The sequence below is a fragment of the Drosophila rhopaloa genome, unplaced genomic scaffold (assembly GCF_018152115.1).
Source record: "Drosophila rhopaloa isolate 14029-0021.01 unplaced genomic scaffold, ASM1815211v1 contig_2, whole genome shotgun sequence".
Taxonomy (NCBI): Eukaryota; Metazoa; Arthropoda; class Insecta; order Diptera; family Drosophilidae; genus Drosophila; species Drosophila rhopaloa.
The window spans coordinates 22,154,264-22,181,888 of record NW_025335083.1 but is presented as its reverse complement, the minus strand read 5'-3'; the positions used below and the strand labels follow the sequence as shown (position 1 = coordinate 22,181,888).

The 27,625-nt window shown below is 45.1% G+C and overlaps 10 protein-coding genes across 16 annotated transcripts; 5 read left to right on the top strand and 5 right to left on the bottom strand.

Moving 5' to 3' along the window:
• Positions 1 to 423: 423 nt before the first annotated feature.
• On the bottom strand, positions 424 to 1,413 carry LOC108040335 (protein SCO1 homolog, mitochondrial). Its single transcript, XM_017117779.2, has 2 exons — positions 930 to 1,413; positions 424 to 873 (listed from the first exon to the last, which is right to left on the bottom strand). Exons 1-2 carry the CDS (start codon positions 1,321 to 1,323, stop codon positions 512 to 514), a joined length of 756 nt encoding a protein of 251 aa, XP_016973268.1. The 5' UTR covers positions 1,324 to 1,413; the 3' UTR covers positions 424 to 511.
• Positions 1,414 to 1,463: 50 nt separating this feature from the next.
• On the top strand, positions 1,464 to 2,681 carry LOC108040331 (DNA-directed RNA polymerases I and III subunit RPAC1). Its single transcript, XM_017117772.1, has 2 exons — positions 1,464 to 1,698; positions 1,749 to 2,681. The coding sequence occupies exons 1-2, from the start codon at positions 1,559 to 1,561 to the stop codon at positions 2,608 to 2,610; spliced, it is 1,002 nt and encodes a 333-aa protein (XP_016973261.1). The 5' UTR covers positions 1,464 to 1,558; the 3' UTR covers positions 2,611 to 2,681.
• LOC108040333 lies at positions 2,597 to 3,960 on the bottom strand. Of its 3 annotated transcripts, none has more exons than XM_017117774.1 (2): positions 3,548 to 3,960; positions 2,597 to 3,214 (listed from the first exon to the last, which is right to left on the bottom strand). In XM_017117774.1, the coding sequence occupies exons 1-2, from the start codon at positions 3,791 to 3,793 to the stop codon at positions 2,675 to 2,677; spliced, it is 786 nt and encodes a 261-aa protein (XP_016973263.1). In that variant the 5' UTR covers positions 3,794 to 3,960; the 3' UTR covers positions 2,597 to 2,674. The 3 variants fall into 3 exon arrangements, with proteins under 3 accessions (XP_016973263.1, XP_016973264.1, XP_016973265.1); XM_017117775.1 differs by having other exon boundaries at positions 3,581 to 3,960; XM_017117776.1 differs by lacking the exon at positions 3,548 to 3,960 and adding an exon at positions 3,304 to 3,456.
• Positions 3,961 to 4,242: 282 nt separating this feature from the next.
• Positions 4,243 to 6,506, top strand: LOC108040329 (KIF-binding protein). Its single transcript, XM_017117770.1, has one exon. It carries the CDS (start codon positions 4,362 to 4,364, stop codon positions 6,144 to 6,146), a length of 1,785 nt encoding a protein of 594 aa, XP_016973259.1. The 5' UTR covers positions 4,243 to 4,361; the 3' UTR covers positions 6,147 to 6,506.
• A 198-nt stretch (positions 6,507 to 6,704) lies between these two features.
• LOC108040332 (39S ribosomal protein L28, mitochondrial) lies at positions 6,705 to 8,198 on the top strand. Its single transcript, XM_017117773.2, has 3 exons — positions 6,705 to 6,942; positions 7,065 to 7,885; positions 8,055 to 8,198. Exons 1-3 carry the CDS (start codon positions 6,922 to 6,924, stop codon positions 8,116 to 8,118), a joined length of 906 nt encoding a protein of 301 aa, XP_016973262.1. The 5' UTR covers positions 6,705 to 6,921; the 3' UTR covers positions 8,119 to 8,198.
• An 18-nt stretch (positions 8,199 to 8,216) lies between these two features.
• On the bottom strand, positions 8,217 to 10,039 carry LOC108040330 (GDP-mannose 4,6 dehydratase). Its single transcript, XM_017117771.2, has 3 exons — positions 9,664 to 10,039; positions 9,124 to 9,559; positions 8,217 to 9,065 (listed from the first exon to the last, which is right to left on the bottom strand). The coding sequence occupies exons 1-3, from the start codon at positions 9,808 to 9,810 to the stop codon at positions 8,485 to 8,487; spliced, it is 1,164 nt and encodes a 387-aa protein (XP_016973260.1). The 5' UTR covers positions 9,811 to 10,039; the 3' UTR covers positions 8,217 to 8,484.
• Positions 10,040 to 10,168: 129 nt separating this feature from the next.
• LOC108040334 (mannose-P-dolichol utilization defect 1 protein homolog) lies at positions 10,169 to 11,438 on the top strand. The gene is made up of 2 exons (XM_017117778.2): positions 10,169 to 10,594; positions 10,654 to 11,438. Exons 1-2 carry the CDS (start codon positions 10,507 to 10,509, stop codon positions 11,319 to 11,321), a joined length of 756 nt encoding a protein of 251 aa, XP_016973267.1. The 5' UTR covers positions 10,169 to 10,506; the 3' UTR covers positions 11,322 to 11,438.
• Positions 11,415 to 12,274, bottom strand: LOC108040336 (inosine triphosphate pyrophosphatase). Its single transcript, XM_017117780.2, has 3 exons — positions 12,009 to 12,274; positions 11,641 to 11,950; positions 11,415 to 11,572 (listed from the first exon to the last, which is right to left on the bottom strand). Exons 1-3 carry the CDS (start codon positions 12,130 to 12,132, stop codon positions 11,431 to 11,433), a joined length of 576 nt encoding a protein of 191 aa, XP_016973269.1. The 5' UTR covers positions 12,133 to 12,274; the 3' UTR covers positions 11,415 to 11,430.
• Positions 12,275 to 12,544: 270 nt separating this feature from the next.
• LOC108040312 (UBX domain-containing protein 7) lies at positions 12,545 to 14,589 on the bottom strand. Its single transcript, XM_017117746.2, has one exon. The coding sequence runs from the start codon at positions 14,250 to 14,252 to the stop codon at positions 12,762 to 12,764; it is 1,491 nt and encodes a 496-aa protein (XP_016973235.1). The 5' UTR covers positions 14,253 to 14,589; the 3' UTR covers positions 12,545 to 12,761.
• Positions 14,590 to 14,763: 174 nt separating this feature from the next.
• On the top strand, positions 14,764 to 27,292 carry LOC108040309 (UHRF1-binding protein 1). Of its 5 annotated transcripts, none has more exons than XM_017117736.2 (18): positions 14,764 to 15,252; positions 18,013 to 18,214; positions 18,528 to 19,151; positions 19,269 to 19,980; positions 20,303 to 20,332; positions 20,437 to 20,529; positions 20,599 to 21,671; positions 21,742 to 21,823; positions 22,509 to 22,650; positions 22,707 to 23,267; positions 23,327 to 23,441; positions 23,990 to 24,010; positions 24,883 to 25,025; positions 25,112 to 25,235; positions 25,294 to 25,441; positions 25,500 to 25,674; positions 25,738 to 25,855; positions 26,154 to 27,292. In XM_017117736.2, the coding sequence occupies exons 1-18, from the start codon at positions 15,209 to 15,211 to the stop codon at positions 26,202 to 26,204; spliced, it is 4,458 nt and encodes a 1,485-aa protein (XP_016973225.1). In that variant the 5' UTR covers positions 14,764 to 15,208; the 3' UTR covers positions 26,205 to 27,292. The 5 variants fall into 5 exon arrangements, with proteins under 5 accessions (XP_016973225.1, XP_016973222.1, XP_016973226.1 ...); XM_017117733.2 differs by having other exon boundaries at positions 21,742 to 21,901; XM_017117737.2 differs by lacking the exon at positions 20,303 to 20,332 and having other exon boundaries at positions 14,765 to 15,252.
• Positions 27,293 to 27,625: the final 333 nt, after the last annotated feature.

Genomic DNA, 27,625 nt, shown 5'->3' with positions numbered 1-27,625 from the left:
ATTCTGCAACATAAGAACTTCAAAAAATACGAAACAATCAATTTTCGATTTGCGAAACGCACACACCAAACAGAAAACATTCCATAACGCCTACACTTAACGAGGCTCAAATGAAATGGTAGAAGAAAAAAGAAAGATGAATGTTGTGACCCATTCACCTGTGTGAACCTACTATTGCAAAATCAGCTGAACTCACTGAAGTGCAAAGAAAAAAATTCAAAATGGCTTGCAAATTATTTAAACAAAACTTTTTCGATTATAAGTCATAGTATTTATTTTTGAATTAAAAAGCTGATTTTTAAAGTTCGTTTTGTCAGTACCTGCATATTCACCAAATACCAGATAAAGCTTTAGATTTGTAATTTAATTTGTTTGATAAATTGCCAAATAGGCAACGACATTAAATTTGAAACAGCACAAAAATATACCATAATTTTTGCTTTATTGCTACAGGCGTACGTTATACGTAAAAATAAATACAACGAATCAACATTTTTGAGGCATAAACAGCCTAGCTGAACCAGCCCTTTCTGTTTAGCGAGTTCCACTTGGCTATGTTCACCAAAATGGAGGCCACACACTGGTCCTTGTCCCGACTTTGACCGTAGTAGTCCACAAAGTCACCGTCTGGATTGACCAGGTACATGATGATGGTGTGGTCAACGATGTAGTCGTTGTCCTCGTCTCGCGGTCCGGCGCTGAAGTAAACCCGGAAGGCCTTGCACACATTGCGGATCTGGTCGACGGTTCCAGTGAGACCCAGGAGTTTGGGCGAGAACTCCTTCACGTATTTGGCCACCACCTCCTTGGAGTCACGCTCCGGGTCCACGGTGATAAAAATGGGCTGAACTGCCGGTGCTTGGGGTGATTTTTCTGTGCGAAAAGTCATTGCTTTATCAGACAGAAGGTGAATTTGCAGGCTTACATACCCACTTCGTCTACAACGGCGGCCATCTTCTCCAGCTCATCGGGACAAATGTCTGGGCAGTGGGTAAAGCCGAAGTAGATAAGCAGCCACTTGCCCAGGAAGTCCTCCGATTTGCGCACCGCTCCCTGGGGGTCCACCAGTTCCCACCTGCCGCCAATGGCCGCCTTTCCCAGCTGTCGCTGGCGTTCCTTTAGCCGCGCCTCGTCCTTCTCACTCTTCACGTACAGCATGAAGCCCAGCCCACCGGCTCCAAGTGCTCCAATGACGGCCAGGCTTCTCCAGGAGATCGGACCCTTCCCCTTTGTTGCATCTGCCGGAGCAGCATAGTGGCGGATAGCTGGCTGCTGTGCCCAGCGCCGACAGCTGCCCATTAAGCGTTGCAGGGAGCGGGACATCCTGCGGCTAGGTTTCAATAACTTTCAAGATTTACGTAAAACTTCTGGAGAAATAAAAATCTCGCCGGTGCCCTGCTTCTTCTTCTTCTACTTGACAGTCACACGGAAGGGCTTTCCGTATGGTATATTTTAGTGATAAATTTATTATATTATTTTGGTATTCCGACCGCGGTCTTATTGTTTCCAACACGTGCGGTTAAATTTTGTTAAAATTATTAATAAAACCACTGGGAAAATGACAAGCACGAAGCGCAAGGAGCCGCTGCTGTACATGGAGGAGTACCGGGTCAAGCAGGATCCACAGGATTATGGCCTGGCCGACGATGTCTTCAGCATTGAAGCGTTCAAAGAGAAACTGCAAATAACCATCGTGAGGTGTGTTTTTTTTCTGGTTCTGGACAGGATTAACAAGTCTTTTATTGCAGGAATGACGAAGAGGGCTTGGAGTTCGATCTGATAGGAGTTTACCCGGCCATAGCTAATGCCTTCCGTCGACTGATGCTCAGCGACGTCCCCAGCATGGCCATCGAAAAGGTGTACATATATAACAACACTTCGATTATCCAGGACGAGGTACTGGCCCATCGGATGGGCCTGCTCCCGCTGCGTGCGGATCCCCGGCTATTCGCCTATCGCACGGAAGAAAGCACCGAAGCGGGCACTGAGCAGGATACGCTGGAGTTCGAGCTGAAGGTGAAGTGCTCGCGGCGTCGGGATGCGGGAAAGGACCAGTCGAACTTTGATGACATCTACAAGAATCACAAGGTGTACTCTGGCCATCTTAAGTGGCTGCCGAAAGGAAAGCAGGCGCAGATCTACAGCGAAAGTGCAGTGAACTGCATTCATGAGGACATACTGATTGCCCAACTCCGACCGGGTCACGAGTTGGACCTACGCCTGGTAGCTGTTAAGGGAATCGGCCGTGATCACGCCAAGTTCTCGCCAGTGGCTACGGCCACTTACCGACTGCTGCCACAGATTAAACTAAATCGAGAGGTCTCTGGCAAAGATGCATACCTTCTGCAAAGCTGCTTCTCACCTGGTGTGATTGGCATTGACGAAAACGAGACTGCCTATGTGAAGGATGCGCGCTATGACAGTTGCAGCCGGAATGTATATCGCTATCCGCAGCTCAACGATGCTTTGACTTTGGCCCGCGTCCGAGATCACTACATCTTTTCCGTGGAGTCGGTGGGCGCGCTCAAGCCCGATGTTATCTTCCTGGAGGCCATCAAGGTGCTGAAGAAGAAGTGTCGAGCATTTATCGACGAAATTGATGCGGAATAGATTTATTTATTTAAAAGATTATTCTATGTACATAAGAAAACTAAACTTGATAAAAAATGTAAGCCTAAGAACTCCGCTTGTTTTCCCTCTTACGCTTAAGAATTTTCAGGCGGAATTCTGTGAGCACCACCTGCAGGCGCTCCTGACAGAGCAGTGCGTCCTCCAGGTCCATGTTATTGAGCTGCAACGCCAGGCTTTTGCCAAACAGGTCAAATTCACTGATAATGGCGTCTTCCGAGATGTCATCGTCATGTAAGTCGACGTGCAGATCAGGTTCGTCTTGCTTAATGTGGATCATCTCCTCCTCTTCGTATGCCTCCTGCTCGTGAACATCTTGATGCTCATGCTCTTCGACGAACTCGTTCTCAACCACATACTCCTGGGCCAACGGCTCGGTTCTCAAGAGATCATCCAGGATTGAATCGTTCGAGGCGATTTCATCGTCCTCCATGCGCTCCTCCTTTAGTTCGTGCTTCATTTTTGGCTGCATCTTGCTTTTCAGCTTGTGTTTTGGTTTGGGCTTAGCCTTTGGCTTGAGTGTAGTAATAGAAGCCAACAGTTCGGGATTATTCTCATCCTTACAGAGCTCACTCTTTACCACTGTCTGTAAGTTTAAATTAAAATTTTTATTATGGTAAAAATGGATTGGCGGAAAGCAGATGATAAGTTATCCGGCAGCAAAGGGGTACATACTAAACAACTATTCTAGATTTTATGATAGATCTGAAGTCATACTGAATAATATGGCTACCAAATTAGTTGAATTTTGATCAGCATACTAAAGATTTCACTTTGAAACCAATTTAGGTATAGCTTAAAAGCTGACTGAAGGGTATTATAGTAAAAAATGTGCCACATCTTATTTTGTTTTGAAGTCGGACCATTAAATACATAGCATCCTACATCGTTCATTCCTATTGCTTATGGATAGTCCCACCTGCGATAGAATGGCGGTGCATTTGAAACTTTCCTGGTGCTTCCGCGTGATGAGATGTTGTTTGATGGACGCCAATCTGGCCAGGACGTTCGCGTCGCAGATAACGCAGTGCGCCGAGTAGCCATCGTTGCTGGGGCGAAGCCAGCCGGAGAACTCAGGAATCTTCTCCCATTCGGTGCGGTACCTCTGGTGGTACAGTCGCTTCACTTTCTTGTCCTCGGGGTCAGACTTATACACTTTTATCATTGCCCTGCTTTCGAACGAGCGGTTCCTCGGAATTAGTTAAAAATCTTGCTTTTAAAGATGAGCGCCAAAAATAGTCTTTTAATAACTGCTAATTGTAAATATTTTGGTATATTCTGAAATATATTTGCGACGCGAAAAAAATCTGAAAGTCAATGCAGTGTGACTGCGATTTTATAGGTTAGAATACCAACAATGGCGGCCAGGGCTGCATTAAGTATTGTTGGTCCAGAACGGCCACACTGGTGGCTAGCGCTAACGGTCTTTTCGTTCGTTTCTTTAAAAATGGGTTTATTTAATATTTACTTTAATAATTTTTTTAGTTTTTATAAATATTGTTGTCCTTTGCGGCCTTTAAACTTTGTTAATTCCTTTTAAGATATTTTTATTAGAATCGTGATTGGTTGTAGTCTCCGGTAAATTTGTTTATAAATGAACTTTCATAACACGGTCATACTGGTTGCATTGCGATGACAGACTAGCAACGAAAAAACTGAAAAAATTGTAAATAAAAAGTTTCCTTGAAATACTAGACAACGTTCGTTTGCTAGGCAGGCAGCGTCCTGCCAACATGGTCATTCCAAAGGAGATCCTGAGCGATTACAAGGAGTTGTACGAGAAGGCCAACCGGCTGGTGGAGGAGGAGAGTCGTAGTGATCCTCCCACTGACCCTTTTCGCTCACATTACAAAGCCCGCGATGTTCTTGGCGATTTAAAAAGACAGCTGGACGACCAACTAGTCTCTGTCCAGGCCAGCGAGGAGGACGGCGGACAGGATGATCTGTGCTATCGCTCCCTCCTGGCCTTCGTCTGTCGGGATCTGGGTAGGATCTACATCTACACAGAGGAACAGTCCGAGGGCGAGAAACTACTTAATCGTTGTCTGGAACTAGTCACACCGCTCAAGGAGCTCCCCGAAGGCATTATTCCCTTCATTGGAGCCATCAACGAGCTGAGCATTGTACTGGCCTCGAAGGAGGACTACAAAAAGGGTCTGGAAATACTCATTCAGGCGGATACCAGCTACGAGGAGTTTAAGGCCAGCGGTATACACCCTCTGGCTATTCAGGATATATTCAACCCCCCGGAGGATGGACAGGAACCTCCAGCGGCGGGACCCAAAGAGCTGGAATCACTGTACACCCTGGTCTCCTTTTACATGGCCCAAATGTACGGCCATTTGGGGGAGCCAGAGAAGTCGGCCAGATGCTGCCATCGCACCCTGCACCGGCAACTGGAGTACAAGACGTACGATCCCATTGATTTCGCGCTAAACACAGCCACTTTGTCGCAGTTCTACATTGGAGAAGAGCGCTTTCAGGAGGCGCGACATCACCTGGCCGCCGCCACGCTTATCATGGCCGAGTACGAGACCCACATGTTACAGCCGGAGATGAGCGAGAAGCAGCGCCAGGACGTGTCGGAGACCTTTAAACATCGCTACGCCGATGTGGCCCGCTGTTGGGCCAAGTACGGATTGTATTTAATGCACACTTCCAAGCTCCGTCTGATGAGGGACGAGGATGACGAGGAGGCCAAGAGCCTGGAGAAGGTGATGCGTAACCTCCGACTGGCCGAGGCAAAGCAGTCTCGGTTTCCTGGTCTCGATCTTACCGCCTGTGAGAATCGAATTAGTTGTGAGTATTGCTTGACCTTTGACGATGCCAAGCTGGTTTTCCATTTCGTTAACGAGTGGCTTGACACTGCCAAGGACTATTACAAGGCGGAGGACGAGGCCACCGAATACTCCAAGATCATGCAGGACTACGCCGAGGCTTACGAGCACATTGCCTTCTTCGAGGAGAATCCGGAAAACCAGGCTAAGATGCAAAAACGGCGCGCCAAGTATCTGGAGGATCTGCTAGATCTGCTTGACCCCATCTTCTACATGAAGATCTGCAGGGAATGCTGGTACGGCGCCGGAACAGCGCATGCCGCTGTGCTAGATGTCCGTCTCGACATCATTCGGGCCACGAGCACCCCGTCGCCTGAGGAAATTAAGAAGGTCAACCAGAGCTGCATGAAGGCCATCAAGCATTTTGAAAGCTATGTTAAATCCTATCTGGCCAAACCGCAGAGCGAGGAGTGGCGTCCCAACATGGACGTGGAGGAACAGCGTCACATGCTCTACGCCCACTTCCACATTGGACGCATCTACTACAAGCTGATCAGCGCCCATCCGCTTCAGCAGCTGGAACACCTTGCCAATTGTCACACCTACTACAAGAGATTCGATGCCGGTTGTGAGCTGCACAAGGAGGCAGCCGAGCCATTGCAGGGGGAGATTGGAGTGGTGCGCGAAATGCTGCAGCTGCTGCCCCTTAAGATGAACACGGTCAAGGCGAGGTTGGGTTAGACCATAGTTATCTTATCCTGACACAACAATTTCCAAAAAATGAGTTGCATTTGCCGAAAGCTTTATTAATAGTCCAAATAAAACGCTGTGCTAAAGGATAACTTTAGTTTATAATTTATTAAATGGGTTTTATTATCTCATTTTTAAAATATAGAAAAGATTCAAATTTGTCTAAGGATTAAAGGATTAATCAATGACTTAAGATTTTAAGTCAGACTTAATAGATAATGTTACTCAATAAAACTAAGATATATAAAACCAAGTATTCCACGTTAGTAGGAAAACGAAAGCAGAATTTGTTGTCAAATTTAAATAGTTATTGTAAAATTGAAAAATAAAATTCTCTGTTCTATCACCCTTAGATTTTAGTTCTATTTATTTATAGATGCTGATTTTGATATTGAATAAATTTAACCATCTTCTTAAACCAAAAATAAATCAATTCAAAGTTGTTGAAAATTTAATTCTGATCGGGTCATACATATTTAAATCGTATGACGTAAATTTTTCCTGTACTGTTTTGTAAACTTGTAAAAAATTAAAAAATAATATTTTCTAATCTAGCTTTTCTCTGGCTAGTTTAAAAACTCGACAGCCCTGGCTGCCAGCCATTCACATGCAAACAGCTGTTTTTCCAAACAGGAAGAGGAAGAGCGCCATAAAAAGTTGTTGGCCTGGTCAAAATCAGGGAAATATAGTTAAATTGCTTAATCTCAACTGCCACCAAAGTTTTTAGTTAATAAGAACGATATACTGCTAGTTGGTTTCTCGCAAAATGGCGCACGCCACACCACAGGTGAGTAATTGTCCAGATAATACGAAGGAAACTGGCAGCGCGCCGCGTTGTGTCTGTGACGCAATAGCTACTTTAACTTTCGTAAACCCTATGGAATAACAAATGGCTTAATCCTCCGGCAGGGCGTCAAGCTGTTAAACGGATGGAAGCGTCCGGGCCGCTTTGACAAGGGTCTGGGTGCCCAGCTGCCCGAGGCGTACAGGAAGTTCTGGCGCGAGTGGAAACTGACGACTCCGGCCGCCGTTCATTACATCCCCAAGGAGCGCGAGTGGGAACGTGATGAGGTGACGCATGCCATCAAGCCGGTGCAAAACATACCGCTGCCATTGATCGACACCCCAGAATCGCACCAGGGCATCTGGGGCGGCGAGGCGGTGATCAAGGGCTTCCAAAAGCGCCAGCAGACGAAGCGTCGCGTCCCGCACTTCTGGGTGCCCAATCTTCGACGTTCGGTGGTGCACAGCCATGTATTGGACTCGTACATGTCCGTGGTAGTGACGGAGAGGACGCTGGAGCAGATCCACGAATGCCATGGCTTCGATCACTATCTCCTCAAGAATCGGGCCTGCGACCTTCGTTCAGCTCTGGCCCTAAAACTCAAGCGGGAAGTGCTTCAGGCCCTGCAGAAAGGTGTCCCAGCCTTGGCTGACGAGCCCGAGCGCCAGCAGGACGTGCTGAAGGAGTACAGCCGTTATCTGGAACCGTATACGCCCGAGGAAATCGATTGGTACGGCCATACCTATCTGGGGGCCATACGCAAGCTGCAGAATCAGCTGCGTGAGGCGGAAAAGGTGCTGCCGCATAAGTTGGAATTCCGGAGCAAGCTGATCGACCAGCTAAGGCAGGCGGGGATCAGCGAGGCTGGAAAGCTGGAAAAGCCCGATGTACTGGCGGGATCTTCAGTTGAGCACAAGGATTCAGACATCGAGGCGCTAACAAAGCTGTAAGTCTCATAAAAGTTTATCTAAGGTGGCAGAGAAACATTTAAAGATTGGGCTTTTTAAAGTATTTCTCAAAAAAGTTTTTGAACCCAATCAAAAAAAATATTTCTCTGTTGCAAAGATGAACTTTAATTTGTAAAAGTTTACCAACAAATTTATGATTTTTTTCAGGGAATCCTCGCCCTCCTCCAGTTGGCTGTCCAAGATCAATCCTTTCGGCAAGAAAGAAACATAGACCAGTTGCCCTCGTTTGTTTTTGATTTTTGTGTTTAGACTTGAAAGAATAAACATAATTTCGGAAACATTTCGTTACAATTCGACAGTTTCAAAGTGTATAGTTTAAACGTATTTATTGCAAATATTCGTTAGATTTGGTAAAGTGTATAAAAACAATTAGAATCACACACAGAACGTGAACGTACGCAGCAAAGTAAAAAAGGAATGATTGCAAATCCCTAAGAGAATACAGAAAGACATTCACAGCGGTGACAAATCGAATACAGTGATCACTATTCACGCTTAGAACTATGGTTAGTGTATAGCTCCGCAAGCGGGCAGAGAGCTTTGTGCCGTGTTAAGTCCCAATCCGGGCTTCCAGGCCCTAGGCGATGGGGTTCTTTTTCATCAACTCGATGTCAGCCTTCATCATGTCGCTGACCAGCTCCAGGAAGCTAACTTTAGGCGCCCAGTCGAGCTCCCGTTTAGCCTTGGAGGCATCGCCCTGCAGCAGATCCACCTCCGTGGGCCGAAAATACTTTGGATTGATACGAACGCGTACAACGCCTGTGCTGCTCTCCACGCCCACCTCGTCCACACCCTTGCCCTGCCACGTTATCTCGCGTCCGATATGCTTAAATGCGGCTTCCACGAACTCGCGCACACTGTGAGTTTCGCCCGTGGCAATGACATAGTCAGTGGGCGAGTCCCTTTGTAGCATCATCCACATGGCCTCCACATAATCACTGGCATGTCCCCAGTCGCGTTTCGAGTCAAGGTTGCCCAGCTCAAAGTACTCCATTTGTTTGAGCAGAATCTTGGCCACACTACGGGTTATTTTCCTGGTCACAAAGTTCTCTCCACGTCGTGGACTCTCGTGATTAAAGAGAATGCCGTTGCAGGCGTACATGTTGTAGGCCTCCCTGTAGTTGATGACGATCCAAAAGCCGTACATTTTGGCGCATGCTAAAGTTGGAGATGAAATTAATTGATACATTTACGGAATGTAGTGAAGCTGTTTTACCATATGGCGACCTTGGATAAAACGGTGTCTGTTCATTCTGTGGTGTCTCCACCACTTTTCCATAGAGCTCCGAAGTGGAGGCTTGGTAAAACCTTACGGTTTTTTCCATGCCACAAGTGCGGATGGCGTCCAGAATGCGAAGTGTGCCCACGGCATCCACCTCAGCCGTGTATTCACTCAGGTCAAAAGAGACCTTTACATGGGACTGTGCCGCCAAATTGTAGATCTCCGTAGGCTTCACCATATTGATGATCTTGACCAGGCTGCTGCTGTCCGTCATGTCTCCATAGTGGAGCTTCATCCGGCCGCCCTTGTGCGCCTTGGGATCGGCATAAAGATGCTCGATGCGTGTGGTGTTGAAGGTGCTGGCTCGTCGGATAATGCCGTGCACCTCGTAATCCTTCTTGAGCAGGAACTCTGCCAAATAGGAGCCATCCTAGAAGAGAGGCAATAAAGAGTAATTAAACAATATGAACACGTAAGCAATCTATTGAAGGGATGTCCCAAAAGCAAACGTGACTAATAGTAATAATTACACACCTGGCCGGTTATGCCTGTTATCAGCGCCACTTTATCACGGGAATCGCCTCCGGCGCCGGTCGCCGTTCCATTTTGCTCCAGGCTGCCATTGCTGCTGCTTTCAGGACGTGGCTTTTTGCTTTCCGGGGCTCCCTCGGAGGAGGACATGTTAATTAACCGGGTTTTTAAAAGGTTATATTCGCAGTTTTTTTTTTACATCAGCGTAGCCCGCAGAATAAACAAATTTTATCTTCAGCGCACAGGTAGAGTTGGAAGAATAATCGATTTGCTATCGATACATCGGGTCAGTGGGGCAAGCTAGAATATAGGTTTAACAAGTAAAGCGAACGAAAGCAATTGTAATTGGGGCCTTATGGATTAAATGTTATTTGTATTAACTTTTAAATTGGATTCCAAAGGCAACTGCATTTATTTAAAGACTACTACATAGTCATAAAAAAGCAAGACATGCAGGTTTGTTTAATTTTTCTATTTACCCTGTGTACCACGGTGCGGCAGTGTTGTACAGCGCCAAAAACCACGTAGTGATTTTTACCGCACACCTTTTGGGGAAAGTCAGACGAAAATAACATACCGTTTGGCAGCGCATTGGATAAGATACAACCACCTATCTAATCATTCCGCCTCCACTCCCAAGCCGATCCGATTCACCACCGAGCAGCAATCTCTTCTTCGGCTTCAGCATTACGTGTGCGCCAACGTCGGCTTTCCATTTCATTCTTAGATCGGCCGGCCAGCTTGATAACACCCGGTGCATAGCGAAACTAGAGGGCACTTACTAATTAAGTACGACTGCGACCTCCGTGATAAACAGAAGGAAATAGAAATTGTCCGCAGCACAAAATGACGGATCTTATCAAGCAGGGAGCTCTGTTCCTAATGAGCGAAAAGTGCTATGATAACTACTTCCTGGAGCACAACTTCCTGGACAGTGAGTGGTTGCCCGAGTGCAATTAATACCTTTTAACAATCTGTTAACTTGTCTTGCAGTTCCCTGCTTTAAGGCTTTGCTGAGCAAGGGTCTGGGATTGGCAATTATTGCCGGGTCTGTGCTGGTGAAGGTGCCTCAGGTGCTAAAGATCCTCAGCAGCAAGTCCGGCGAGGGCATCAACATAGTGGGCGTAGTGCTTGACTTGCTGGCCATCTCCTTCCACCTGTCCTACAACTTTATGCATGGCTATCCATTCAGTGCCTGGGGTGACAGTACCTTCCTGGCCATCCAGACCGTGGCAATCGCCGTCCTGGTCCTGTTCTTCAACGGACGCAAGGCTCAGTCGGGGCTCTTCCTTCTGGGATATGTCCTGCTAATGTATGTCCTCAACTCGGGGCTAACGCCCATGTCGGTCCTGTTCACCATCCAGAGCTGTAACATTCCCATCCTGCTGGTAGGTAAACTGTCGCAGGCGTACACCAACTACCAGGCTGGATCTACTGGTCAGTTGTCCGCCGCCACGGTAATCATGATGTTTGCGGGCTCGGTGGCCCGCATCTTCACCTCCATCCAGGAGACGGGCGACACCATGATCATTCTCACCTTCATTGCCTCCACCTTCGCCAATTCGGTTATCCTGGGCCAGTTGATCTACTACTGGGACAAGCCTGCTGGTGTCGTCAAGGATTCAAAGGTCAAGAAGTCCAAGAGCAAGAAGGATGATTAGACTGGAAGGAGTAGGAGCAGATAGAAAGACAGATTTGAACTCGAAACTTAGGTTGCAACCATTTCTCGACATTGTAGAACAAATATGCAAAGCTTAAATAAATTGAGTCTTAGTTTATTAGCTTGTCCTGCTTCTCAAAGTGCTGCTGCAGGAGCGCCAAGGCGCGATAGCGATGGGAAATTGTGTTCTTCTCTGATTTGGGCAGTTCGGCATAGGTCTTGTCGTAGCCCTTGGGCTGGAATACCGGATCCCTGCGATAACAGAAACAAATTTAATTAGTAAGGGCTATTTTATCAGGTTAGTTACGCAAGTGACTCACCATCCAAAGTCCCTGGGACCACGAGGCTCTACAATAACGCCCTCTGTGATGCCCTTGAAGATCAGCGGCTCTGCATCCGCACTATCGCAGTAGCCAAAAGTGCACACAGCCTGGGCTGATTTATCCTCCCAGCCGTGGAGCAGGCGGTACAATCCCTCCGGCTGCAACTTTTCCAAGAACCACTTGATATACGGACCCGGCAATCCTTCCAGTGCATTGAAGCACAGGCTGGTGTCTTCGACCAGGACGGGTCCATTTACCTGGCGCGCTGCCTCCTTGCACTTCTTGATGGCAATTTCGTCGATGTCACCTATGGGATCAACAATGGTTTAGGTCATCACTCATTCAAGTAAAAGTGTATTGTTTACCCTGCAATTCCGGAAGATCAATCTTCTTGGACACAATGGTGCGCGGGAAACTGGGTCCCAAGATGGCAACCAATTCCTCCAGCTTTTTGGCGTTGCCGGTGACAAAGGTAATTGGTTTCGACATGGTAAACTATATCTTATTGTCGCCTTCAATTTAAGCAATTGTGACGATTTTGAGATTGAAGCATGCGGGTGCTATCAGCTGTTGTCTGTTTAGGTTGGGCGCGAAACCAAGAACAGAGTGGTTATCCCTTTAAAGTTTGGTTGAATTTGCCACATTCGCGGGCAATCGAATAGTCTTTGCTCGTTAAATACGATTTTTTTAAATAAACTTGCATCTATCATATATTTGATAATATACATTTAGAACTGAAACTAGTTCTGCAGCTTCAACATTGTTGAATTATATAAATTCGCATTTAAAGGCATACTTAAATTATAACTTGTAAAATAAAATTCTCATTCCGAAGGTTTTCTTTTATTTATCCATGTTATCAATTCAAAGTTTGTTAAAATAAAGGTTTAAAACTCGAGAATAAAAAAAGAATACATTTTATTTAGGAGCCTTGACAGTAGCATTTCATGTTGATTTTACTTAATATTTGTTGACTTAAATTTAAAGACATAATTTTAGTTCATGTGGAGTTTTCCATTTTTTTGGGACGATAATGGGTTTTTTGGATGACAAAACTTGCAAATAAATTAACGTACACATGAAAACGGTTACTGGTTGACAACGTTTAGCCCAGTGGCTTAGTCGTCCAGTGTGAGATGCAGATTGGCCGACGGATGCAGGCCGAGTTCCTTTAGAGAGCTTCCATTGTGCTCTGTCTCAAGGGATTTGCGCGGGAAGGCGCAGATGAGCTTGTATCCCTCCAGAGGGATGTGCTTGTGCGTTTGGTTGATGTACAACCTCAGTGTCTGCAGTTTGGTGTCTGAGGGCCAGCGCAGCTGGACCATCTCCTCTTCTGTTCCGGCGGCGTTGAGCAGGCGCAGCTTCAAGGCAGTCATTTCACTCTTTGCCTCGCCCAAGTAATTCTCATAGGAAGTGGCAGTCACGCCCTTGAGTTCCTCATCGTCAAACTCCTCCAAGCTTTCGTTATCGCTGGCTCCCTCGGGATTATCATCCTTCTGCGTACCTCCACCGCCGTTCTCGTTTATGGAATTCTTTATCGCCAGTTCTAGCTGTTCCTCCTCGGTTAGCTCCAAAACTTTGGCCCGTTTCTTGGGGGTTCCTTTAGAGCTGGCCGTCGAAGAGCATGAGGCCTCGGGATCCACTTCCTCGTCATCATCGATGTATGTGGCTGATCGCTTTGAGGTGCTGGGTGCATCCTCCTGGATGAAGTCGCGGTGCTCCTTTAGAAACTGCCTCAAATCGCAGAGGACATTCTCCAGCTTCGGCTCTGCACTGCGCCACACTTCCTCGCCTGTACGGGGATCGATCACGCACAGATAAGGAAGAGTGGCGCAATGGTAGAAGGCCACGAAGCGCCGTCCTTCCGATGTATCGTTGTCCACCTGCCAGAAAGTGAACTGGCGCCGAATCAATTTCTTGAGCTCCTTGTCCGACCAGACATCTCGGTTCAAGGTCTGCGATTGAAAGTTGTCGTCCTGCACATTGACTAGCAACCAACGTTGCCGTTTCGTGGCGAATTCCCTGGCGGAGGTCAGCGATCCAGAGTAAAGTATGTCTGTGGGCGGGCGGAACAGGTCTCCGAGGCGGGATGTGCTGGTGGCCGTTGAGGACCGGCTGTTAAGTGCCATGGCCTGGCCGGCCACCACCATCTGGGCTGCCCGTCCACGACGCAACCGATGGGCGTTGGGATCGGCATAGACGCCGGTAGCCTGTAACTGCTCCTCCATCAGAGCGCCTTCCCGGGCGAAGTCTCTCAGAGGGTAGACCTTGACCCTCTGAGTGACGCGCGACAGCCGGCTGCTGCTGCCCGACGCAAAGAAGTTGTCGTCCTCCGGCAAGATCAGTTGCTCCCTCACCGGGGCAATAGGCGCCCTTACCTCCTCCTCATCGTCCAGAAGGGGAAGCGAGCCGGAGGAACCAGCAGCAGCTGCAGCCGAGGATGTGGATGCAGCCGCTCCAGCCGCGCCGCCCTGCTCGAAAAACAGAGCCACGGCGGCGGAAACATCGTTGGCACAGGCCCCCAAATAATGTTTTGCCTCCTCTGCCGTGCAAGCGGTCACCTCGACCACCTGCTCCACCAGCGCGTCCGGCGCTTCGCTACTGGACATGGCTCTGCTCTGGTGGATTCCGGGTTTGGTTGCTGGTTGAGTTGGTGTCCGGAAAATTCGAGTGACCGGGAATAGAGAGCGATTTTCCAGGGCCAGATAAAATAAATGCGTCCGCACAGCTGTGAGAAAGTGCAGTGCTCGAAAGCAGTTGGAATGCAGTGCTGTAAAGCGTCGCTCAAAATTGTGCGTACAGCTTTTTTTTTGCAAATAATAAATAATTTGTGGTCGAATTTCAATTATAAACAAATAACAACTTAAACTTTATGGTAATAAAGTGGACTATACACCTATTGATAGTTTATAAACTATTTATTATTTGTTTATAAATTTTAATCATATATTGTTTACGATAAATTTAGAAAAACTTACAAATCTAAGGTCACTTTGACGGCAGACTTGCTGAACAAAAATTGCGATTTATTTCTGGCTGTTCAGCCAGTTGGTTTATGACTTCACCGGCGTCACCTTCTAACAGCAAGCTCAACTTCAGTTAGAGCAGTTGGCCAACACTGTTCCTGTCAGTCGTCGTAAAACACTGGACAGGTCAGCAGCAGCAGCAGAAGCAAAAAAGACTTTGCGTCGTACGCGAAAATCGAGATAAGATTCGGAATCGAAGGGGTCCGGTTCCAAAAATATGACTAATCCGCGCACTCATTGATCGGAAGTCTTCCCACCCACAAGTGACCGTGAATATGTGAGCACTGCGAATGGGAGTCGGAGAAAATCGAAGCCAGTTCGCAAGCAGTTCGAATCCAATAAGATTCGAGTCGAGTGCAACAGAGAGAAAAATTGAAAGTGAATACGGAGATATACAATATTTCAAACTCAGTGCCATTTTTCGTCAATCCCATTGATTAATGAAGGAGCTATGCTGCGCGGAATAAGTTGAACTATTTGACCCGGTCGCCCAGTTGTTTATTTGTTGATTTGTTGTAGCACGCTGCTGACGTCGCAAGATGGTCTCGCTGATAAAGAACCAACTACTCAAACATTTGTCCATGTAAGTGCATAATCTCAGCCAGAAAATCGAATTACGAAACTTAATTAGCTGCAGTTGGGTGAAAAAAGATTGCAATGTGGAGAACTTGGAGCCGAAATTGATTTTTCCCACTTTTCTGTGAGTGTCTGTATGTGTGTATTTCTCGCAGCTTCCCACCCACTCTGCCTAACACAACCGTTATTCCACCTGTACTGGCCCGCTTTTTATGCCTTCTTTATCGTTTAACGTTGGGAAGGCCCCATGCTAATAAGCTTACCTCCCACCATCCCCTTTTCAACCCACTCCGCCCCCTTTTAAAGTAACAAGTGGATTGCCAATTTCCACCCACGCACCTTTACTTTTTTCTCCCCATCCGTTACTGTGTTTTTTTTCTGGCGCCGCATCGTCGTCTCTGCGAAATCGGATTCCCATTCCACCAACTCATTTCCCATCCCTTTGAGCATTTGCATGCGAAATCCAATTTTCAGTCTTTTCCTCGCCGCAATATGGTTTACTTGACGGTTATTCGATAACCTTGCCAAGAAGGGGTTTTTACAGCTAAGAAACGCCGCAACATAAACAGAAAAATCAAATTCCCCTTTGTTTATTTACAATTATAAGCAATGCTTCCCAAGTGGGATCCCCAAATGTTTAATCAGGTTGTTATACATGCACTATAAAAAATATTAAATGGTTATTATTTTTCAATTCGGAGTCAAATGCTATTCAAAAAACTTAGGTATGATTTTAAAGAACTTTTACACAATAAAGGCCAACAAAATGCTCAGACAAACATGTTTAATAAATTATAAATAATATAAATAATTATAAATTATATAAAAACAAGAAAGGAAAGCTAACTTCGGGCGGAGCCGAAGTTGAAATACCCTTGCAGAATATTCTGCAAATTATATTCTCCAAAATTATTCATATGATGCATTTTTAATACTCATAAAAAATCCCACCTTCCTAACTTTAAAAACACCAAAGTTATTTCATTTCCGATCAATCAGTTATATGGCAGCTATAGGATATAGTCGGCCGATCCTTATGAAATTTAATATGTCGAATTGATTGGGCCAAAATAAAACCCATAGAAAATCCCAACTTCCTAACTTTACAAACACCAAAGTTATGGCATTTCCGATCAATCAGTTATATGGCAGCTATAGGATATAGTCGGCCGATCCTTATGAAATTTGGTAGGTCGGATTGATTGGCCAAATATAAAACCCATAGAAAATCCCAACTTTCTAACTTTACAAACACCAAAGTTATGGCATTTCCGATCAATCAGTTATATGGCAGCTATAGGATATAGTCGGCCGATCCTTATGAAATTTGGTAGGTCGGATTGATTGGCCAAATATAAAACCCATAGAAAATCCCAACTTCCTAACTTTACAAACACGAAAGTTATGGCATTTCCGATCAATCAGTTATATGGCAGCTATAGGATATAGTCGGCCGATCCCGGCCGTTCCGACTTATATACTGCGTGCAAAGGAAAGAAGGGTGTGTGCAAAGTTTCAATCCGATAGCTTTAAAACTGAGAGACTAGTTTGCGTAGAAACAGACAGACGGACAGACGGACATGGCTATATCAACTCAGGAGGTGATCCTGATCAAGAATATATATACTTTATAGGGTCGGAGATGTCTCCTTCACTGCGTTGCACACTTTTGACCAAAATTATAATACCCTCTGCAAGGGTATAAAAAATGTATAATAAAAAACTAAAATCAAAATCTAAAGTGTATTTTTGCTGGCTTTTTAATTTTTTTTAAGAATGTCTATAACGATATGTAATCGATTGTATTCGTATTAAGTCTCAAACGAAACTATCAGATCAATAGAATATGAACTTGTTGACCTATTTGTTATGTGTACACCGAAAACAATTGAAATTGAAATAAAGCAATTGTTACATCAATTATTATTGAGTATACAAAAACATAAAATCTAGATGCGTATGAACTTTTTTTGTGGTGTAGCTTATTAACAAAGTTAAGTGCCGTTCCCAAGCATGTTATGTCGGAAACCAGGCATCTATTTTTATATATTTGTCCCCACGCATGAACTTTAATATGTCAAGTCCTGCCACCTGCTTAAACAAAGGCATGTTTTTTACCCGTATACACATTAGCATTGTCTTGGCCCCTTTGTGGATATCTTTTGTGCGCTATATGCCACCTTACCCTTCATCCCGCATCCACCTGGCTCCGTTCTGTTCCAGGCAATTAGGCTGCAAACAAGCCTAGTTTATAACATAACGCAGCCCAAGTGTAAATGCAAAGCAAACTTGTTGCCCAAGTTGTGAGGGGAAAGTTAAGGAAAAGCTTTTTATTTCCCCCACCGAGGCTGTTATCATTTTCCTTTGCCAGGTGAAAAGGTAGCTAACCTGATCAGGCATTGCCAAGAGTATTGGGTGGAGATTCCTTAATGCTTAGGAAAAAGTTGTTAAGTAATAAGTTCTGGAATTCCGCTCTGGTGGGCATTTCGCCACTTTGACCCAATCAGTGTCTTCATTTCGATTTCAATTATGCCCGACCATTAGCGGGAAATGGGTCAATTGGGTGGCAACCATCTGGTGCCGACAGGGGTGAACTATTTCCCATGGTTTCCGAAACCCCATCTTAGTTTCAATCCCCCATTAAATTCTATACTGACTGCAAATGCAATGTGACGTGTGCGACGAGGCTGATATAAGTGGCGGGACATGCAGGAGTCTTATCTTGGTTCTCCCTCTTGCTTATGATTTACTTTCTTTATATCTTCAGCTATACGAAGAATCTCTCCTCGGACAAAATCAATTTGAGCACCTTCCGCGGCGAGGGTGAGCTCTCGAATCTGGAGTTGGATGAGCGGGTGCTTACCGAGCTGCTGGAGCTTCCTAGCTGGCTGCGCCTCACCTCCGCCTGGTGCAATCATGTCTCCTTCCGGATTAGTTGGACCAAGCTCAAGAGTGTGCCAATAACGCTGGTGAGTAATCCCAGAGATTAGCAGCATTTTACGAGAGAAGGACCTGCTGTTCCTTGGCAGCTTTGTGAATTTAATAATGTGTTCCGTTGTTTATTTAAATAGGTGTATTAAAGGATTGTTTTTTCAACTAAATAATACTTCAGTAAAGGAAGTATTTTGTAAATATATATTTAAATGCACTTTCAATAAAATGTTTTTAAAACTATAAATAATATATCTTGAGGAAGTCCTTGCACAATAAAATTAAAACAGCCAATTAAATAGTAAAACTAATTACTATAAGTAATAATCATGCTCCTAATCACTCCCACAGACTCTGGATGAGGTGCGCATCACCATCGAGACCTGCAATCCAACGACACGCGATGCAGGCGGAGGGTCAGGACCCGGAGGAGCAGGATCTCCCACCGCTGCCGCCGCTGCCTTGCCACAAGTGCCGCAGGGTAAATACAGCTTCATCCACAAGGTGGTCGATGGCATCACAATTGTGGTCAACACGGTGAACGTGAACTTTGTGAGCGCCGCCTTTACCGCCTCCGTGCAGATGTCCCGCATCCGTGTCGAATCCAAGACGCCAAAGTGGGCAAATGCCGATCTGCGGCTGACGCGGCTCAAGGACGCTCAGAAGGGCATCATATTGATCTTTAAGGAGCTCTCCTGGCAGACGGTACGCATCGAGGCCAGTTCCACGCAGGACAAGTCGCTGACCCCGCTGCGCCTGCTCACCAATCACGCCAGGTGCCGCATCACGATCCGGAAACGGCTGTCCGACTGTTCCCTGCTCGCTTCCCGCCTGGTCCTCATCCTGGACGATCTGTTGTGGGTGCTCACGGACTCGCAGCTGAAGGCGGCTCTGCATTTTGTGGACTCCCTGTCCGGATTGATCAAGGCGGCCACTCATGCCACCCAAAAGTCGAAGGCGGCTCGCAAAATGCAGGTGAGGCAGCACAACGTCAACTTATTTATGGGAATGGGGGTTTCCCCCATTTCTAACTGATTGAGATAAGGTTGAAAATGACCTACGATTATTTATTTAAATTTATTCTGATTATAGACACTGCCCGAGTACAAGGCCCAGGTGGAGCAGCAGCAGAATCGTCTCTCCGAATCCGCCCACACCACGAATGCGCAACGAATGTTCAACGCCTTCGATGTGCGTGAGACCTCGTATCATTTCTTTAGTCAGCGCATCGATCTCCATTTGTGTGACGACGAGGGAGACGGGCGCTCCAGTTACCCAGATCTGGACAAGGGTGGTGCGTTGCAGGTGTCGGTGACCGCTTTTCAGGTGGACTACTATCCCTATCACCTGGCCAAATCGGATCGCTCGCATTGGGCCAAATACAAGGAGGCTTCGGTGGCGCCGGCTTTGTGGCTAAAGGAATCCCTTAATGCTTTTCGTGAGGCCGTGCTTAATTTGAGCCAGCCCAATCGACCGGCCACACATGCGCCGCTGGAGCGGAGCACTCCCGCCTCACCGATTATGCTCAGTGCCAGTATGCTGGGCTCCCAGCATGGAGCGGGCGGCTTCTCCAATGGCAGCAGTACGCCCACGGCAGGTGGAGTGGCCGGAGGATCGGGGGGATCCGCTGGTTCTGGTTCTGCCTCCGTCAGTAGTCAACTTTCTCAGGCAGCACAGCAAAGGAGCACTCTGGAGAACTTGGCCAAGCTGATGAGTTCATGTGTGATCTTACGAATCGAGGACTTCACCTTGTATAGAGTGACCACATCGGGAAAGAAGGCTATGCCCAAGGAATTTGTTTCGGGTATGGAATCATCTTGAAATGGGGTAGAGATTACTAACAAGCCACGCCCACATAACTGCCCACATACAATACACTTAAATGGGCTTCACTTTTATGAACTGATTTTGTGTACGGGTGTTTCTATAAAAATCTATTAAATACTATTTTCGAATTTTGTAACTCCTCTAATAACTCAGTTCGTAAGAATGAGTCTTAAGCATCTCCAACTAATGTAACAATTTGGCATCTCTTTTTCTCTCGTTGCTTTTAACTGACTTATCCATTTCATCCATGAATCATGTAAAACGCTTTTGTTGTTGTATTGTTGTTGTTGCCCTTGTAGCGCAACATAAAAGGAAGAGCAAATCCTCAGGTGAATATCACAAAAGGTTCTAACTCTGCTGATGTCATGTTGCATTTTAATTTGATCTTACCTGATGCCAGTGTGCCTTTATTAATGAACCCATCCTCTTGCAGGCGACAAGGATCGTTATTCGTTTCCCGCCGAGATGCCCATTATCCATGCGGAGTATACTTATTTTTATTATCCAGGAGACTTCGTTTTTCCATGTAAGTTTCTTTGTATTACCAAGTACTTCCGATTCTGATCCTCTATCTTCTTTCATATTGGCCCAACAGTGCCGCCTTCGAAGGTCTTTGTGCATGTGAATCCCATCCAGGTGCATTTCGATCTCGGCTCAATACTGTGGCTTAACTCCTTTGGCCTCAATCTGCACGAGAGCCTGCTCCGGACCAGCGTTGGATCCCAGAGCACTCTGCATCCGCAACAGCAGGCGCCACGCGGCTCGATTGCCTCCAATGGCTCCAATGGCACACAGATGGCCGCCGTCAATGTTGACCAGGAGCCGAATCTGATGTACATGGATGTCAAGGTGGAAGCGATTATGCCGCGTGTCGTGATGGAGGCGGCGGTGGATGCGCCCAGCCAAAAGGATCGGCCGAAGACTATGCAGATTCAGGTGTCCCGGTTTGCTTTGACCAACATCCGGGAAATGGGAAGCTCCAGGGCGGATCTGGCCCAAGCACTGCACTCCCTGCAGGAGGGATCTCTGGTCTTTGGCTCCGGCTTTCCCTCCGAAGAGGGTGACATGTGCATCGTAACGGATCGCATTCTGTCGCATGTGGCTGCCTCGGACGTGAGCATGATGTCACCTGTATCGCCGGCGGGTCAGCAACTGCCCCGATCCGCCTCAACGCAGTACCTATCCCGTTATGTCATGTGGCTGGAGCCGCGGGATGTGTGGTGCATCAAGCTGGACCCGGTTTGGGTGGATTTCCTGGGAGCCCGCTCGCTGGGCCCCAACAAATCCATTCCGTTCGTGGACGCGGTCCCCATCACATTGTGGCTGCACTCCGGCTCCGCCCAGGCACAACTGGATGTGGGAAAGAACGGAAAGGCGGCCAGCATGGAAAGCATGGGCCTGGCCCCGCTGCCCACGCTGCCGCCACTCCAGCCGTGCAATCCCTTCCTGAGCGATGAGGATGTGCGTCTCGCTGGCGTTGCCGCAGGAGCTTCGCCGCCTGCTCCTGCTCCAGATCGCACGGCGGATGTGCATGCGATTGCGCACATTTCGAATCTTGTGAGCCTCCAGATCGATCACTACCAGCTGCTCTTTCTGCTGCGCCTCGCCGAGGAATTGAATGAGATGTCCACCTTCCTGAACCTGGATGCCGAGCGCATATTGCAAAAGGTATGTGTTGTTTTTTGACTATACTCCTCAAGACAGTTTTTAATCCGTATATTTCTGTTGAAATCCCCAGCAAAACGAACAAAAGTCGATCATTTTTGGGTGCGTTGTGCCGCAGATCGAGGTCACGCTCGTGATGCCATCGCCAACACCTGGTAAGGAATCAAGTGGTGGTGATGCTGAAAGTGTCGTACCCGATTCAGCTAGTTTGGGTGATGATTTACACATGAATAGTAAGAATTTATATATCTTTTGTTGTCTCTTCTTCAACTCTCTTTAGTTTTATGGTTAAGTGACTCACAAACTAACTCCCGACCGATCTCCTCCGTCCAGAGAGCTATGCGATCTAACACAACCACACGACTCTAGTTAATGTCTAAATCACACGTAGTTTCACCGATATCGTGTTGTGCTTAGCCTTGACCCAAGTACTAACCCCCACCACTCAGATCACCAGAATAACTAGAATCCTGCTAGGAGCCAATTTACACTTGCTGCTGTAATTGTCGCTTACGAATCGTACTTCAATTTCTACAATTGTTATGCGTTTAGGCTGGGCACCTAGGACCTTAGACACTTCATTTGTGAGATGTTCGACTGAAGCCTATTGGAAATTGAATTAAAAATTAAATTATTCATATCTTCAAAACTTTTTTTTTTTATTTAATCATTCTTTTCCACATGGCTTCAGATAAACACTCCTTATAAATATCTCGCATGTCTTTTTGTACTAAATTACTAACAAACAGCAATTTTAGTCCATATATAATATTGTAAACTGATTGTAAACAATTAATTTGTAACCAAAACTTTAAAATAACACTGAATAATCCCAACCAGGTGGTAACATAACCTGGCCCACACCACCGCCATTGGAGCAGCTGAAGAGCAACACCTTCGGCAGCGTAGAGACACCATCCCCAGTGACCAATGACCCGCCTTTTGACAGTGGCATACACATATCTAATCCTAATACGCATGGGTGAGATAAATGTGAATGGCATGCAATGCGTTAAACTAATTTCACTCTCGTTGCAGCTATAATGTTCAAATACAAAGTACGCCCACGTTGGCTTCTTCGACGCCTAGCCAGGGATCTCGTCCAGATACGGGTATTTCTACGCAATCGCAGTCCCAAACGCAATCGATCTCGACAGCGTCGAGAAGCGGCAAGAGTGCAGCCAGTCGTTCCGGGGGAACTGACACCGTGCCCAGTCTTACCAAGGAGATCAACTCAGGACTGCTGTCCATGAAAAAGGGCTTCTCGAGCTTCATGACATCTATTGACTCGGCCATTAAATCGGGCACACCCAACGACGACGCCAGTGATACGTTCTCCATACAGAGCGACATTAGTTCCGATTCGGAGAACTTTGCCATTGTGATGGGCGACGACAAGACCATGGATTGCATGGATGTGATGTTCCGCCTGAATCCCTTTACCAATGACAACAACATGAAGGCCTCGCCGGTGGAGGTGGCCAGTGAAGTGTACGAGGAGCAGCCGAGCAGCTACAAGACAAACATGTCCTCGCCATCGGAACCCTCGGAGGGCAGCACCTGGAGGCGACGTGATCTGGTGTCTATGGCCACTTTTAGGTTGCTTCAGTGTTGAATTTACCATGAGATAAGTTTATAATTAGCTCATTCATTCCCAGATTGACCACTGTGGAGCTGATTCGTCAGCAGGAGGGACCCAAGTCCTCTGTTCGCCTGCAAGTAGCCGCCGTTAGCTGTGACGAGTGTGGAGCCATTCCCTGGGATGAGTTGCAGGTAGACTTCTCCGAAGGTTGCCATTGGCTTATGCCGGAATCTTTTCAGTTCCGTGACTATCATTTGTTTTGTATTTGATTTGTAAATACGAAAACAACATTAATTCTATTGTTACACTTTGGTTATTCTAAAGATCTTGCTCAATTAAATGTTTTGCGCTTAACATTCTGCATGTTTCGATATTTTTTATCTGAACATTTCCTAATGTAAACACTTAAAGTTATGATATTTTCCATCTGTTGGGGACTACCCCAAAATGTTAATTTAAAGCAAAATAATTATTTTTGTAAAATAACTTATCGTATAATCATTTTCTCATTTTATTTTCTCTCTTCTCTCTTAACAACAAATATTAAAAATACTCAAAATCAATCTCAATGTGTGCTAATCAAAACTCAAAACAAATTCGAAATCAATTATTCTGCTCAACTCTTTATAATCAACATGAAACGAACACTTGTAAATTAATATATGACAATCCTTACATGACACAACTGTCCACAATCACCAACAACTACAACAACCAACAACACTCCAACAAAAAATAGATCGCGCATCAAGCAAACAAGGTATAAAATATACAAAATTTGAAATTCCTTACTTAATTAATTGCTTAAGATTATGATTTTATTTTGCCGCTTTGTATATACTATCGAAATTTTTATTTATTAACATAATTTAATGGTTTTTGGTGCGACCTTTTCCTTTCATTGTAGTGAACTTTTGGCTTGTTCGCAAACGCATTTACGGCGTTCTTGGCCTCTAGTTGAGTAGTTTATAGCTTGCCGTGGGTGTCGTTCATAGCTGATAGCCACTGTGAATACCCCCGGAATAACTTTGACCAAGTGTACTTGCTTTGTAGCAATCTCGAAGCTCTTGTGGAACTTGTTTGAAAATGGTTAACTCATTCGAATGTATTTTTGAGCATGATACGGGTTAGACGAAGCTATCTCCAAACGTTTGCTAGTCCTTCCCATACATTAAGTACATGCCTAGATCCCCACCCGAATTCCATTTGATTTTATAATTTCCTTAGTATTGCTTTGTTAATGACTTATGATTTGCAACAAATTGGTTTATTCAGACATAGAAGTTTTTTTGAGAGCGTACACAAACTGCATAGGCTAATACGGCCGAAAGAAGTACAGTAGAACAACAGAAATACAGCACCTACTGACCCAGAACATTGGCGGTACACCGACTAACAATTGTACTGGTAAAACTAACAAAGTAACTAAATACATCCGCTTCTTTAACAAAGGAACATTTTGTCCATCTTTTCCATTACACCCACATTACCACAATCAAACCCACTCAACTCTAATCCACTTGCATGGTATTGCCTCTAGCTTAGCATGTTGTTCTCTAGCTGTTTCCAAAGTAGCTAAACATGATCAAGGATTTATTGGGCTTAAATTAAAACTGTTCCATGCTTTCTCAGACCAAGTTTGGAGCGCGTTGCAAAGCCTGGAATCTGGCGCCATATAATCCTGAGGCTCCGCCTTGCATACGTCTGCGCTTGGAGGAGACCTTGAACATGCCAAAGGAAATCGAGGGCATCATTGATCGCAAGCGTATTCAAAGGTAATTAATAAGCGTAAAAGATTCAATGGGTTTTCTACAGTTTAATTTTAATCCAATTGTATTTCTACCTTACTCTTCAATTTAAGCTGGATCACTCACCATGCCGAGATTCGTGTAAAAGACATTAATATGGATCTGTCGATGAGCACCGTAATTGGACTCGGCGATCTGGCCGAGGATGAGGTCATTTCCCCGCCCATGCCAGTGACGGTAAGATAATCTCCGTATACATAAGCAATTCCACTAAATACTTGGTCATTTTTTTTAGGTAAATCTGGAAAATGTTCGCATTAACTTGCTTGAAGACCGTCCACCCGTAAATATTACCTCACCGGGACCTGTGCCCATAAATCTGTGCATTGGTCGCATGCGTCTGGAGCGTGACCAGAGCGGATTGCTTAATATCCAGCCTATAGGTGCGATAGATCCTAAAAATATATGCTTTATGGCTTCATCGATATGGTTATATTGCAGATACAAATATGAGTGCCAAGCAGCATCAGGCATTGGGCAGTGCCTTATTTGGAGCACCTCGTGAACGCGAGCGGGAGCTGCTGTCCATGCAGCTGGTGATGCAGCAGATGAAGCTGGACAACGATCAGCTGCGCCGTCAACTCGTGGACTCGAAAGTAAACACGGATAACTATAGGTAAAAACCAAAATAATATGTGTTAAGGAAGTTATTAATGTTTGTTCGATATGATTAAAATAGGCAAAAGACCAAGCAAGAGGCGGATGTGCTGCGATCATATTTAAAGGCCGCCCAGGATGACATAAGCATACTGCTCGAGGAGAAGAAGGCCTTACTGGACACCATCCGTTCCCTGCAGGTAATTCAAGTGGTGAAGATTCGCTTCTAAAAAATACTTTCTTACTGTAACACTGTCTCTAACTTTGTTGATCGTAATGTTCACCTTGACACCTTCTTGCTGTTGTTGTTGTGCGAAAAGTTAAAACACGTTATGCTTAAGAACACCACAAATAATAATGCAAGGATTAAAGGTCAGTTAATGCCCAGCACGCTTGAGCCTTGCCTGCACGCCTTCTGAACTTTTAACACGCGTTCTTGCTTTTCTTTTAATTTTGGCTATTTGAATTGAGTTAAATAAACACTTTGTTTTCTTATAGATACAGCTGAACTCATCGAATATCAGCAGAAAGAGTGATGGGAACAGGTAGCATAACTGCATGGACTGCATACAATGCTGCGGCGAGAACAACAACGCCTAGCCGTAAGCTTCGGCCAGCCAGCCAGCGTATGCCGAATAGTCAGACGATAATCCTCTTTATAACGCCCATGACGTTCTCAACATCATCGCCATTCGATTTTGAGTTTAGCAGAAGACTGAGCCGTTCTTGTACGGACACTTTTCACGTTGCCGTTCGTCATTCTTACTTATACAAGAACCTATACGTATAATCAGAAATCTATAACTATATACATTGTTTTAATCGGTTTTAAGCTGCCACAAGCTTTTGCTATCGTTCCAAAGAATGCTTTATTTTGTTTTTTCTAAATTTTGGAAGACTTATGTTGATCTATTGCGTAGCCTTTTTACAAGCAGACTTTTAACTAATCCCCATTGTTAATAATTTTACAAAATGATAATCAAAACGAAAGCTCGAACTATGTACAGTCGTGTCATTGATATTGCGCCTACTCAGCATATTGTACATAATAACTAATTCCATAGATATTGTATAGGACATATTGTTGTGATTCATGATCATATCAAAACTCAATTCTAGTAATTGTATGCATTGCTGTTGTAATCGTGTGCTAGCAAAATATTTGGCCAAATTTATTATATTAAACTTTATAGTATTTTCTCGGATGGGAAAGACTCATCTGAGATCTATTGAAATTTGTATTCACGTTCCCATTGCATTCCAATCGACTCGATCATCGTTTGCAACAACTACCAATCAAAACCAGCTACACAATGCAATACTATAATCAAAAGTGTTATAGACATCCTATATCTACGCATACTAATAAACAAACTTAAATCAAATGTACCATGTTGAATAAATCAAAAACTCAAGTCAGTAACGCAACGCGTATACAAATTTTAAATTAAAAGTTTTCATATTTCAAATTGTAAGTGAACAAATATTTGTATTTATATTATAAAGTTTAACATTATACTAAAACGATTATTGATTGTTATACATTATACGAAAGTTTTCATCTGTAGCTAGGCGAAAAGAAAAATAAGAAATTGAAGTCATATTAAATATTGCAAATAAATTCAAATGTAAATGTTTGTGCCGTGTTTTACTTACCAATTAAGATTTGGGGCAGCCTCGTCTCGTTGGAATCGTAATTGCTTTCAGAACTTCTTGTATAAACGCAGTTTTCGGTTTGACTGCAGGGTATTTAAACTTCGGCTTTCCGAAATTAGTTTCACCTTTTATAAAAAAACAACAATTGTTTTACTTTTATAAGAGTTTATTTTTATTGAAACTTTACGATCATAGCCAACTGCTGTTGCTGTTGTGTCTCATTCATAGAATTAAATACTTTTAAGAGCGGTTCTTGTTTTGCTGTCTCAATCTCTATTCATAGCAAACGTACTGCACACTTGTGAGTTACTTCT